Source organism: Leptosomus discolor, chromosome 7 (assembly GCF_034619465.1).
Source record: "Leptosomus discolor isolate bLepDis1 chromosome 7, bLepDis1.hap2, whole genome shotgun sequence".
Classification (NCBI taxonomy): Eukaryota; Metazoa; Chordata; class Aves; order Leptosomiformes; family Leptosomidae; genus Leptosomus; species Leptosomus discolor.
In genome coordinates, this window is record NC_141397.1 from 9,086,509 (window position 1) to 9,100,617 (window position 14,109).

At 40.7% G+C, this 14,109-nt stretch overlaps 1 protein-coding gene across 2 annotated transcripts in view; it reads right to left on the reverse strand.

Annotated features, from left to right (window-relative positions):
- Positions 1–14,109, reverse strand: part of IGF2BP3 (insulin like growth factor 2 mRNA binding protein 3) — a 114,415-nt gene that overhangs the window by 77,962 nt on the left and 22,344 nt on the right. For both annotated transcript variants that reach the window (XM_086467718.1, XM_086467717.1), the window contains exon 3: positions 11,470–11,518. In XM_086467718.1, the coding sequence (XP_086323844.1) occupies positions 11,470–11,518 (49 nt within the window). The remainder of the gene's footprint in view (positions 1–11,469; positions 11,519–14,109) is intronic.

The window sequence follows — 14,109 nt, forward strand, 5'->3', positions numbered from 1 at the left end:
TCATAAAAAAGAAGTCTGCTGATCTCTTGAAACGTAAGCAGCAAACCCCATTCCACAGATTAACTTTCTGGTGGTTTCACTGCCATTTTTATTTAAAAAAAAAAAAAACCACCAATACATACACAGAGGTCTCTGACAATAACTACCTTCATAAAGTGAAATAACTTGAAATGAATGACATAACTGTGTGCAGATTTGGTCCCTCAACTCCAAACAATTTAGTTGAATTTCCGAGAAAGGGGAACAGCTTCCACACAAAAACAACTAAGCAAGCTATGGCTTTTCAGCCTGGAAAAGAAACAGCTGAGGAATAAAGGTCCTTAAAATAATAAGGGAAATGGAGAGGGAGAAAAAGGTTAGAGACACTACTATCCACTGTTCCCTCCAGTACAGGAGCTAGGAGGCAGGTAGCAGTTCAAAGCATGTGAGATGAGATGGTTCTTCCTGCAACACGCCCTAAAACCATGCAACTCTTCACTGCAGTATGTTGCAGATGCTAGGAGTTTGCATTGGTTCAAAACTGCGTTCACAGAAACTCTAGATTAATTTCTCAAATACAAAGGCACCGTTTCTGGGTCAGTAGGTTACAGGGCTGCCAAGTGCTGGAGACTGCTCTGGCGAGCTAACCTTGCCCTTCTTCTTGTACCCCTCCCAAGACACAGCAAAGGTGGGATACAGGACTATACGTAAACCTTTCTTCTGACCCAGTGTTGCTGGTTTTATGTTCTTTATGCACACACTGAGTAAATGGATTAAGAAAAGAATAATTGAGGTCACTTGAAGTTAACATTTTTCTATTCCTTTGGCTACCATGAACAAGAGCTCATAACATTTCTCCTACTATTGCCTGAGGAAAAACTCATTTAATGCATTTCCTTCAATGCTTTTCTAATTATACAACTGGTTAGTCTAAAGAGACAATCCCTGCTAGTGGCATCTTCTTTCAAGGCAGGTACCTGAAATTAGCTCAGAACAGAGCAGGACAGAAGTAACTAGTTTCTTAATCACATTAATTTTACAACACTTGAAGGACATCTTTGTTTATAAAAGCAGTAACTTTACCAGCAGCTTCATAAGTGCCAACAAAAAAGGTACTGATATTTTTGGGCTGCACACCCAGCATCTAAAACCAGTGCTTCCACAGAAGACCCAACACCAGTAAAGAACTATCAGTTCTTTCACTTTCACTTCACAGAGAAAAACTAAAGTGATCAAGATTTTAAGACATCAGGCAGAATGAACAAATGATTAGGAGAGACTAAGTTCATGTGCAAAAGATACAGCAAAGCTACCTCAGTAGCTTTGACAGGGATAAGTACATTTTCCTTACTAAAAAAGTATGTTTTTTCATAGGTCAAAAAGATACTTTGGGACTTTCATTACAACTTGCTACACTGAGGCTGCATTCAAAATTGAAAATGTTTAGAAGCTATAATTTTCATGAAGTAGTCCCTTGGCAGTTTGTTTTTTATGCTGTAGAGTACCAGTGAGAAACAAGATCATGGGATTGTAAGTGAAATGAAGAAAGCAGCAGTGTGTTGGTGCTGCTTATTTCACTTCTGGACTGTCCCACTTAACGGTGGTTTGAACAATGGGTTAATTTATCATTGTATTTAAGGAAATTTAGCCAGCAATGGCATGCAGCCAAAGTTCTATCTGCAGAGATGCAATAACATTCCCAGACATGTTTCCCCTCCTATGCATGCAGGTGACAGACTTGCAGAGATTCCACATCCAGCTTCATTTCCAGTAATAATGCTATCATGAATAACAGTTGGGCTCAGAGGACAGTACTCTGCCTGACCGCTCTACCTGGAGGCCAGTAACAAGTGGTTTGTCCCAAGACCTGTGTTGCTTAACACCTTTGTCAATGACCTGGAGGAGGTGTTGCAGCACACCGTCCTCAAGTTCGAGGATGAGACCAAAGTGAGGGGAACAGTCAACATGTCAGAGGGCAGGGCTGCCACCCAGAGACCTAGGCAGGGTAAAGGAATGGGCCAACAGCAACCTGAAATTTAACAGAGACAAATGCAAAGTCTTGTACCAGGGAAGGCATCATCCTCTGCACACTGGTACAGGCTAAGGACTGCCCAGTTGGAGAACAGCTCTGCTGAAGAGACCATGCAGGGTGTTGGTGGACAGCAAGCTGAACACGAGCCAAGTCTGTGTCTGTGTCCTGGCAGCAAAGAAGGTCAACCACAACCTGAGCTGTATTAACAGGAGCACAGGTAACGGACAGAGGAAAGTTAATAAACGCTGAGTGAAAGGGGATAATCAATCACATGTAGATACTGCATTCTGTTTTGGGACCTCCAGTAGAAGACAGACATTGAGAATCTGGAATGAGATCAGTGAAGGGCCACCAAGGCAATTGGGGGCTGGAGTACCTCTCCTGTGAGGAGAAGTTGAGGAAACTCTGCTCGTTGAACTCAAAAATAGATAGCTTTGAGGAGAGCATAACAGCCACCTGCCCCAGAGGTCATGGAGAAGATACAGCCAGGCTCTTCCCAGAGTTGCAGGGTGCAAGGACAAGAGACAACAGGCTTAAACTGACCCAACTGATGTCCTCATCAGGTATAAGGAAAACAATTCTCAGTAATAGAATAATTAATCCTTAGAACTGGTCGCCCAGAGAGGTTGCACAAACAGCATTCCTAGACTTTTCCAAGACTGGACAAAACCCTAAGCAGTGTGGTTTGAATTCAATACAGACCTTGCTTTGAGCAGAAAGCTGGACTATAGACCTCCTGAGATTCCTTCCAACCTGAATGGTTTTGTAATTCTATGAAAGAACATACCACAACACTGGATAAAGAGGTTGCACTGCGATTAAGGTGACTCCTTAAGTAAAAATTATAGCTAAGGGGTGCAAGACTTTGGCAACCGAGCCCTTGAACAAAGGTCTTCACAGACACCTTTCTAGAATTTCAAATAAAAAGTAAGATTTCGTGTTTTGAACCAAGCAAGCTTTGTGTGTCTTTTATGATTTCTCAAGTTTTGGAGTCACTGTTAGTGACAGGGTAAACAAGCAACCATATTATTCTAGGCTTGTGAGCAACACATTGTTCTAACAGTGCCAAGCAACACCATGGTGACAATGCCAAAATTCTTGCACACTAACAGCTGTTTTAAGTATTAGAACATTTCTGAAGAGTTAAGGCATCACAGGTTGTGCCTTCCTTTATCCAAGAAGATCAAAAACTAGTCATGAAAACAGAATTTTTCTCATCTCAGTCACAGGACAACGGAACAAATTTGGATGGGGCGAACAGTTTGGATCAAACAGCTGCCCTGATCAAACAGCCACACTGAATCATTCTTTTTTTTTTTTTTTTTGACCCTTCACTTAGCTATTTCTCCCACTGAATGAATGTTGGAAGGAAAATAAGACATAGGCCCATAAATGTGGTCTCTAAAGACCTAAAGCTTCTGCACATCTTGGTTGTAATGGCCACATTTAACATTTAAAACTTACTGGGTTTCTGCACTTTGACATTAGATCCCATCAGAGCCAAAAAGCAGTTCATACTCCAACACAGAGATCTAGACAACTCACTGAATCAGAGCTGTGTGACTCAGATGAGACAACAGATTAAGAGTCTCAGGTCCAAGTGGATGCTTCCCTCCACTCTTTGTCCAGCTCTCTCCACAGCAGGATTAACCAACATCTCCCAAACCATGCCTCAAAGCCACTGTGGCGTACTACTCAGCATGCTCAGAAAAGCCAGCAGTTATTCCAGCTTGCTTAATATTGTGGTCAAAAAGCTATGACACTTCAGCACCTTCTTCAAAATTTGCTCAGCCAGCCTTCCTGCCTCTGTCATATCAGCCAAAGTGGATGCCTGACCAACCGCCCAACCCTGTGTTTCCTGCAGCACAAAATCTTCCGTTTCCTATTTTTTCAACTTCTTGCCTTGGCCGCCTGGAGGAAGAGGAACAACTTTCACACATCTAAACTGTGTCAGTCAAGCCAGCTCTGACCTGGTGAGTCTTCTGTTTTCTTTGAAACAGAGTACTAACATTATGTCTAGTTCTTGTGGTTGGAAGACCACCTTCCATATCTTCTAGGTGCTAAGCAAAACAGAACCCTGACCTCACCTCTAACTTCTCTATTCCTTACTTATGCTACTGCAATACAAGTTTACCAACGAAAAAAAAGTTATGTTAACTAATGCAAAGCTACTTTTCTAAGCCTACAACTATAATAAAGGCACAGCAGAGTATCTTCAGCAGGGGAATTCAGGATATTAACTCTTAAAGGGGGGCAGCTGTTTGATAAAAGCATCACTATCAACTACTTTTAATAAGACCTCAATTTAAGTAAAAAATGCTGTAGTACAATTCTCAAATAAAATTACTTTCTCCGATTTTTCCCCTTGTTTATAACAACTATAAGACAATTATCAGCACCACTGTAGCCAATAAACTCATGTGAATAAATCATTCCAAGTGAGAAATAAGCTTATTACATGTTTATCCAAAGTCCTTCACTCCCACACTCTGTATGTTAAACACCTGCAAAAGGTGTTTATTACCTCACATATACCCATAAATATCACCCCCTATAATTAAGCCAGGCAATTAAAATCCCAACATAAGCCAGTATGTTATCTTAAGTGCAAAACTGGGTGGTCTGCCACAAACATGGTCACTTTCCTATATCATATTGCCTCACCTGCTGCTAAGCCCAGCTAGATGATGGGAAATGTGGGCAGCTCAGGCGAAATGGTGAATTCAGAGCCTGGGAGCCAGGTCAGACAGCAGAAAGGAAAGACCACCATCCTCTCTTTTCCCTTTGGCAGGAGAGGAGCAAAGGCTCCCCTGGGTATAGATCCAAGACCAGGAGAAGACAGTGCCTCCCAGGAGCTTTGCATTGACCTAGGGGCTGCTCTACCCTCTATCCTATAGTTAGGAATCAAAATAAGCGGGTGTTCAACATTCAAACTTTGTTTGATGTGCATCATTCTTGGTAAAACTTTCTGGTTTCTCATTATAACAGAATTAATAGTCTATGTCAGGGGGGTGGGGGTGTGTGTGCATCTCTCTCAAAGGCTTTTTACACTGTCCCTGACCACAGATCATAAGGTAAACACAGCCAACACTACAACAGCAGGCGGGAAGTTGACCTTGTAATCACTGCCAGGTAGTAGTCATTGCCTGCCCGCTGTCAAACTAAAAAGCTCCGTTTCGTAGGATTTGCAGGAACCACCACATCTAGTGTTGTATCAGGTTTGTGTTTATTAGATTTGAAGACAGCGCAAGGCTGAAATAGTGTGCAAACATACCAGAGGACAAGATAAGAGCTCAAAGTGATTTCAAACTACAGAAACTACTCTGAAGCAGCCTCATGAGACAGTCCCAGGTGAGAGACTTAAAATCAATTGCCTAGAAATGAGTCCTGAGAAGAGTTTGAAAGAACTTAAAATCTGTTTAACCCTCCCTAAACGTCATAGGTCTACAAATATGCAAGACTGCTGCAGAAAACAGACTAACATGTTCTCCATTCTCCTGCTGAGTACGACTAGTAGTAATTGGCCAAAAGTACAGCTTAGTGCCTGATGTAGCACGTTGAGGAGGAAACAGAAAACCAAGATCCCTACCAGAGATTCCCACACCTAACAGGCAGCAGCAGATAATTTGTGCATGCTTAGCATGCTGCTAGCATTTTTATAGCTATACGTTATTTTTATAGCAGTACATTAAGTTAGGATTCTTGGGAAGAGGCTTGAGGTAAAAGATCGTATTTCAATGCATTTTAAACCTCTTTACTGTTGATCCATCTTTCTTCTAGAATTCTTTTCATTGTAGCTCATCTCACTCCTGCATCTTGCCTTTACATCTTGCTTTATGAGAAATAGTTGCTTTGTATAATACTAATTTATTATTAATTGGAATGATTTTGTGTCTTTCTTTTCCTTTCTTAAAACCCACAAGTTCCCCACCTGTTCTCTTCATATCCTTGATATCTCTAAATAAGCTGCACCATAAGCATGTACCATTCAGCAAGATTAGTTTCTACGCTGCACATCTAGATTAAAAAAATAAGCAAACAACCCATCCACCTCACACAGCTTAGCTGTTTTAATCAAAGAAGCAACACAAGCTACTACAGATCCTCAGGACAAACAATTGTGTGCACTGTAAGAAGAGTTACTAACATTCAGTCACAAGCAGAATCAGTCTTGATTCTTTTAAAGACACTAAAAGTTTCTTACAAAACATGCAGATGAGTGGAGATGGCTCAAACCTTTCTTGCATTGACAGAAATCTCAATGCAGAACCAGCGCACAGACCGCAACACTGATCCAGAAACCATTTTCCATTACTACTTCTGCTTGGAGAATTTAAAACATCAGATGTCTCAGCATAGCTACAAGTCTTCGTTTTTCATTTCCATGACAGATAAGGAAAAGCAAACCCTGTTCAGTAATATCCTTTTGCCTTTGAAAGAGCTAAATTGGACATCCCTTCCTGTGCATTTCCATCCCCAAAAGCAACCTGCAAGTCTGGCAGCAAAGCTAGGAATTCACACTTACAATGTTTTTCTTGCTTCTCTGCTCACTCAACAGCTTCACACTCCACAGGTTGGGCTCTTTTAGCCTACCTTTCTTGTCACAAAGTTCATCAACACTGTATCTGTTTATCTGCTCCATACAAACTGGTAAGGCAATAAGCCCACAGAAAATAACTGGGAACTCTTCTAACCGCTACCTTCCTGCTGAGCCAGCAAGTGCTGTTTCTGGCACCATCTGTGTCCTGAATGTCTGTTCTCCAGTGCTTTGTTCACTAAACATGGAAAAATATTTGGAAAGAAAGTCTCTTGAAGCATCTTCTACACTAAGGAAGACAGTTTTAAAGTGTTTTAAAAAGAAGGAAGAAAAAAGAAGAGAGAAAGGGTGACATTTCACATAACAGTTCCTTCTCAGAAGAACTCTACTTGGATCCCCATCATGTCGATTCAGAAACAAACTCTAGGTACTTCAGTTTTAAATCACCACACCTAGACCTCCTTCTAGAAGGCATATTGTTTTGTCTTGCAAATACACCTCCAGTGCTGAATACTCACAAGTTAAGCAAGAGGTTACTTGCGGTTACAAATTAGGAGTCAAAACAATATGTTACAGACTGTGGTTCAGGAGAGAGTGAGAGAGATCTATTTACTTTTCTGCAGAGATCAGGGAGGCAGGGTGCTCATTTCCAGTGAGAAAGTTGAGACTGGCGTGTGTGGAAAACGGGAAAAGGTGGTGTGCCAAATCCTTCACTTGTCATGATTCTTAGCATCAATCTGGACTTTGTAGTTGGTGACTAAGGAAAGGAAAGGGGGGATGATACACACCCACTATCATTTAAAAAGGTGCATTAATTGTTTGCGGGTTTGCTTTGCCAAACAAGCCTTGTAACAAGTGAAACCGACTTGTTTAAAAAAATAATGTCTGATCATGCACATGTCCTTCAAATTGCTAAATTGATAAAATAACCTCTATATGCAATTTATATGCAAGCAGAATAAAAGGAAGAAGATGCATTCCAGAAGTGATGATGCTTTTATGGAACATGGGCACTAATCCAGAGTCCTCAAACCCAGACAGTCCAGAGAGAGAAGGGGGCAAAATACAAGTGACCTCCTGGATGAGTAGAGAACATGATCCTGGATAAGCCACTACCCATTCCGGACTCCAATTGCAGCCTGAGGCAAGTCCTAAATTTTCTCTAGTTCAGACAGAAACCTCCGTTTTCTCCTAGCTGGGCAAGGAATACAGGAGTACCCAACCCACAGGTACAGAAGCCTGCAGAACCTTGCCAAAAATGTTCTTGTGAAGTTCAAATTAATTACCAGGCAAGTTTTGTACAAACTTAACCTTGAATGCCTTGGAATACATTAGAATTCTATCTTTTACAGCTGCACTTTGAGAGTGAGCCCTTCAGGATAGCAACCTTGTCGTTTTGTTTCAATGTAGTAACTCAGCAGATTATAGCAGGTCATTATCTGCCTTTCTTCTACCACTTAGCCCTGAATATCGTCTAAAAGGGTTATCTTATCTTTTTCACTTATACTATGATGGTCTGATAAGTACACAGTGAACTCTAACGTTACCCAGAGGAAACAACTGCAAGTTCAATTGCTATGGCTGGTTGTAAGTAAGAGTCAGTATTTTGTTCAGTAACATCAACCGATGAAAAGGAAAAAACTAGTTGGAACATTTTTCTCCAAAAAGGTTGGAGCCTCTTTTCAGCCAGAAAAGAAAATACTTAAACTGAATTTGTGTACTTGGTTTATGAAAAGTCTGATTAATAAATGCGTGTTAGTCTGTGGCCACTTAACACACACTGTTTATTTCCCAATCTATATGGAATAATTATGGGTCAAGTGTCCTATCTACTGGGTTACAGGATACCCAGTTTCTTCCAAGGGGAAATCGAGGTTTCCTTAACACTAAAGTTCAATGTTTTCTCTCTTCCATGCTACTAAAGGCACTGGATTTTACTTAAATAGGCGCAAATGCCTCTTCAAAAGATAAGAGGGTAGAGCAGTGAAACCATTTCAAGGTTTTCACAGTAAACTCATTTACTCTGGCATTTCACGAATCTTAAGGGACAACCCACATCTGCGTGGAGAACAAAGCACCTATGGGGACAATGGGGCACCTTTCTCAGCTGACATATTGCGAAACATTCTCAATTCAGATTACATTTCAATTTATTCCCTGAATGTTTTCCTGGTTTTGAAAACCAGGAGGCTTGTGAGCAACCTCTGGGGTGCTCAGGAGCAGGAGCTACTACCAAAGTCTGTTACACTTCATGCTACAAACACTTCAGCTACATTTCTGCGGGACCAGCATCCTTACCACTCTTACAGATGTGCTTTCTCCAAACCCAACAAGCTACATTTGAGAACACTATGGATGCCTTCCTTATTATAAGAGGTTTTGTGGGTGATCTGTTATAAGCCAAGGACCCTCTTTGTTGGGCGTGTGCACAAAGATGCTCACTGGGTCCCAATCCCATGTGGGCCAGGATTTACAGGTACCACTGTGTGACACACTGGCAACAAGAGCAGCTGCAAAGGACCGAACTAGATGGATGCACAATGACTGCTAGGGGTACACCTATAGGCTTCCCATGTAAAATACTTATTTGAATTTTGTTCTTTATAGAAAACAAAGACAATTATTTCAACAGAGCTTAAGAAAATACTTTTGCAAAGAATGACATGGTAACCTTCCTAATAATGGTTATACTAGTGGAAAAAAAATTCCACAAGACCATTAATATTTCTTCCGTTCTTTTCACGTGTCCTTATGTCACTGTAAGGTGTTGCAGTGTACTAGGTGCATTTTATATTTCAATATCGAACATACATGAGGGCTGATACACTGAACTAACCCACAGACCTCTTTCATCAGTTTTTGTTTGTTTTTTTTTTTTAAGGATTTCACACCCATTAGAAGTCAGTCTTGATTCAAGCAATTAACAAAGGAGTGATGAGGCAAGCAGATTGGCACGGAGGGACTATAAGAAACAATTTAAGTAAAATTGCTCCAGCTGCCAAAGGCACATGCACACACCATCCCCTCAGAAAACATTATGCAAGAACATTTCTTCAGTATAAATCCCTCTCTCTATGTATAAACTTTTCCTCTCCCTACGAAGCAACTGGTTGCAAGAAAGACTTGTTCTAAAGCAGAATCATCCAAAACTTTCTTCAAGCTCAAAAGAAGTTTTTGCAAGGCCTTTTAGCACCAAAAAGAGATGCCAGAGCCCAAGGTAAGCTTGACATAAGACAATTCCCTGATGAATTTAGTTGCTGTATTTTATCATCAGCACATTTTTGAGAACATAAAAAAAACTTACCTTCTTAGTGCAGAAGTGACAGACCACCAGTACTCACAAAGAAAAACTTTAGAAGTTTGTGGACAAACCATACTTAGCAAGCAGCCCTGATGTTGTGAGAGAATGCAAAAGCATTGTAGAAGTTACTTTGGGGCCTCATCCCTCTAAATTCTGTGCCCAGACAAAGGGTCAGGTCTGTTGAAGCGACTTCAGGACATCTAGGCAAGGTTGGGATGATGTTAATAGGGACAATTTTAACTCTTCCTTGAGAACTTTAGGAAGACACAGTGTTTTAAAAAGGTAGGGCAGAGGGAATATCTGTCTGAGACCAGATGTCAGCACAGAAACTGCAGCAATGGAAGAGTAGAGGGAAATCATTTAAAAATCAGGAAGCAGGTGGGAAACAGGGTAAACATGTGTAACATACCAGCAGTAATAGCTACATACGTGTGAGGAGGAACAAGCAGGTGGAAGCATTTTTATGTACATCCATGTTTATCTACATTTTTCTGAATCACGTGCCTCTGCTCTGATACTCACTATTCCTACACAAAATCCTGAGAAGAAGCTCGTGTCAAAAAATAAGTTAATCCTCAAATGAGTCACCTTCAGCCATTCCTATTACTACTCTTCCCAAAAGCTTGACAAGAGTTTGAAACAAAAGTTATCAGGTGGATATGGTTCAACTGAGGGGAGCACAAGGTTTGGGAAGGGCTTATATGGACAGCACACATCAGAAGGACAGACTGAAGCAATGAGAGGTGATGTGTATGACACCTTACAGAAACCCTGTGGCTGACAGCCTAGGTTGGACAGAGCAATGCCTCTGGTTTTCTCCAGGAAGCAATCAGGCAGTGCAAACAAAGAAGTAGCTGCAGATGGAAAGCCAGATGAAGAAAAGCAGACCAACCTTGCTCAGAGAACAGTACCCAAGCTTTATCCTCAAATCCCCCACCCTCTAATCTCCCTCAAGCAAAAGGACTTACTACTAGTAAAACATGAAAACAATGTTTTAAACACATACAATGTAGAAAAATAGTAAAGACAACATATCCATTCTCACAGTAGCCAATCTACTGCAAAAAATTATAACATTATTTGTTGAGTGTAAACAGCAAGTATACAATATATTGGTGAAAGCCAATAACCATAATAGCACGAGCAAACAATTTGCCATGATGCCACCACTATAGACAAGCAAAGAAAAACAAAAACAAAGCAAAAAAAATTTCAAAGAAAAAGAATCAGCATTAAATTTCTGCTTTTGTAAAGGTTTTGGCCAAGTATTTAAATATGAACTTGTATTAACTTTACTGAACTCATACACCAGGCACCAGCAAGGTCTGAAACGGACAAGCTTTCAGTCAAAGAGAGTGACTGCATCAGGAAGTCAGCATTCACCAAAGAATCCATTTCAACATTTTTTATGGTTAACTCAGAGAGCAGAAATGAAGGCAGTTATCTGAATTGCTTAGAAGGCTCTATTGTTCCCTCTTCCAAAGGATTTTTCCCCAGAACAGAATGGGTGGTGTGTGCAAAGCAAGTGAAAGGTGGGGGAAGGGGAAAGTCTTGTGGATGAAGAGAGAAACAGAAGCACAGTTTTAAGCACAGATATCAATTTTTAAAGTAACTTCCTACCTCCCACTGCAAGTGAGGCGGGATATTTCTGATCTGAAGCTTCCGACTCCTGCAGATAAATTAAAGAAAATAGTTGGAAAAAACAACACAAACAGAAAGAAAACATTATTGCAAGATAGACTATACATAGCACTGTTGTACATTTAAGCATCTGTTGTACTAAGAGGGACAAAACCAAACACACAACTCAAAAAAAAAAACCCCGAACAGATCGCTGAGGGGAAATATGTCAGGTCAAAACCATTTCAAGTCCAAAGAGCTGTTACAGAAATACTTGTTACATATTTGACAGCTGTTGCATTTCATGAAGTCTCCACTTTTCTTGAAGACTTTCTATTTCAGCTTTAAGGCCTTCAGAACCTAATTCTTTCTGTCATGAATGGGTGTGATAATCCCATGTATGTGTACTGGGTTCCCCTCCACATGCTTTAGGAATTTTTTTTTTAATTCACCAAGAAGATACTTCAGGATTCTACATCCCTTCAAGGAAGAGAATGTAAATTTGAATAAATACATTTGCTTTGATATTAAGCTTTTCATTAGCCCGATGACAGACTATTTTCTAACATTCATATGGCTGATGTTCTCCGTCCCCCATCTGGAGGAGGGCATAAGAACCAGTAAATTCATTGTATTTTCACCCCAAATTTACATCAGTTTTCACTTATCTACCAAACAAAACATTCACTTTGAAGTGCTACTGCAAAGCCTGGCAGTGTGCTGGCTGCCTTCACAGCCAAGTCCTTTGTCTCCTCCCTTCCCCCAAAGTGAGAGAACAAATAAATGCCAGAGATGCCACAAAACCCTTGGGATTTACAAGAATGTGTAGATTAACACAGTTTCAGCTGGGCTCAGGTAGGGCATGCCGGTTGGGTCAGTCCTGCTAGCATGGGAAGATCTGGAGAAGGGAGAGTGGACTTCACAGAGAGGTCTAGCTTAGAAAGTCTCAACTACATTTTAGTTCACCAAAGCAGCTAAAATAAGTGTCTCGTGTTCAAACACTCAGTTTTACTTAGTGTTTTAATTGCTCAATACTGACCTCTCACAGAAGGACTCTTCACATTATAAGGACTTTTTATAACAGAATAGAAGTTTGTTAAACTTATACAGGCCAGTAAAATCTTGCAACAAAACAAGTTTTAGAGATGTTCCTGTCTAGCAATAAAATCAAAAGCTTTCATTTTCCTCCTCAGATCTTTTTAAAATACACTCCTTTTCTAACACCACCACCACCACCCACCCACACAGGCCTGCAGTGAGCATTTTACATCTTGAAATGCTCTTCTCAGACTTTGCTCAGGGCACAGCCAGAGCTTACAGCACAAAGCCACCTTGCCCAAACTTCTCCTCACGTGGAGGTGTCACCTCCAACACTACAGCGACCACAAGATTGAGCGACAAGCACGCTTTTTCCACAAGAGATGAACAGATTTCGGTTGTGCAGCATTTCTCAGCTGTTTTCACTTGTTCGCAAGCAAGTAAGAGCCTATTTCAGCATTTGATCGTATAAATAGGTGAGGAAGGGAGAATGAAAACCCAAACCGCACGCAATTCCATTTAAGCTTTCATTTCCAATAAAGCAAAGAAAGAGTGAGGAGTGCTTCACTGTAATGGGGCGGGGGGGAAATTTCCTTTAAGTCTGCAAAGATTTCCTTAAACTGTAATCTCAGCTAGTGATACTGCTACAAAACAATCACCCTAAAGTAGTAATATACTGCTCCAAAATACCAAAATAATCTCACACAGCAACCTGAAACTTGAAAGCTGGATCCTAAAGTAGAACATAAAAGGGGATTTTCATTCAATATTAAAAATACTGGGAAATTTTAATGCAGAAAAATCCCAAACCACAAAATTGGCAGCCAATACGCTATTCAATGTGCTTCAAACTGTGTCATGCCATTAGTCTCTCACACTTGTAGATTCAAATTAAAATTCATGAGAGTTTCGTAGCAAGGAGTGCCACTTGCAGAAAGATCCGAGCTCGCAATAGCCCAGCCAGCACACCAACAACAGATCTCACCCCAGCTCCACACCAAGGCAGTCAAGAAATGCTCATGCTGAGCAGTTATATCCACTAGTGAGAAAGAGAGGGGGAAAAGTCCTTCCCAGAAGCACATATAAGAGTTTCACACACACAACTGCTACTTCACATTTCATTTCAGAAGCAAAACCTACGTATCTTCTCCTTTACTGCCCAACACCTGAAAGACGGACAAAAAAAAAAGCAATCTCTGTGCTTACTCGGCAATAAAGGACACAACACAAGGTTTGGAGGGGTTTTCTTCCCACGTGACTTTGAGGGACTGAAAAGTTTGATGCACTTTAAAACTTTTGCCAGCCAATGTTTGTGGCATAGAAATAACTTGAACACCCTGAAAGGGAGGAGGAAGAAGGGAGGAGCAAGGAAGAAATGCCACCTTAAAATTACCAATTCCTCTACCACATTCATAAAGAACCAAAGGAAATGGCAAGCAGAGTACAAAATGGGTACAGTCCCTGCTGTGCACCTCAATTTATGGCAATAGTGAGACACCTATTGTACAAAACTGAAAGGTCACTTCAAAAATACAAGAACAGCTATATAAACCACTTAATTTGAAACTATTTACAACTTCATCAGTTGCTGGCTGCACTGCA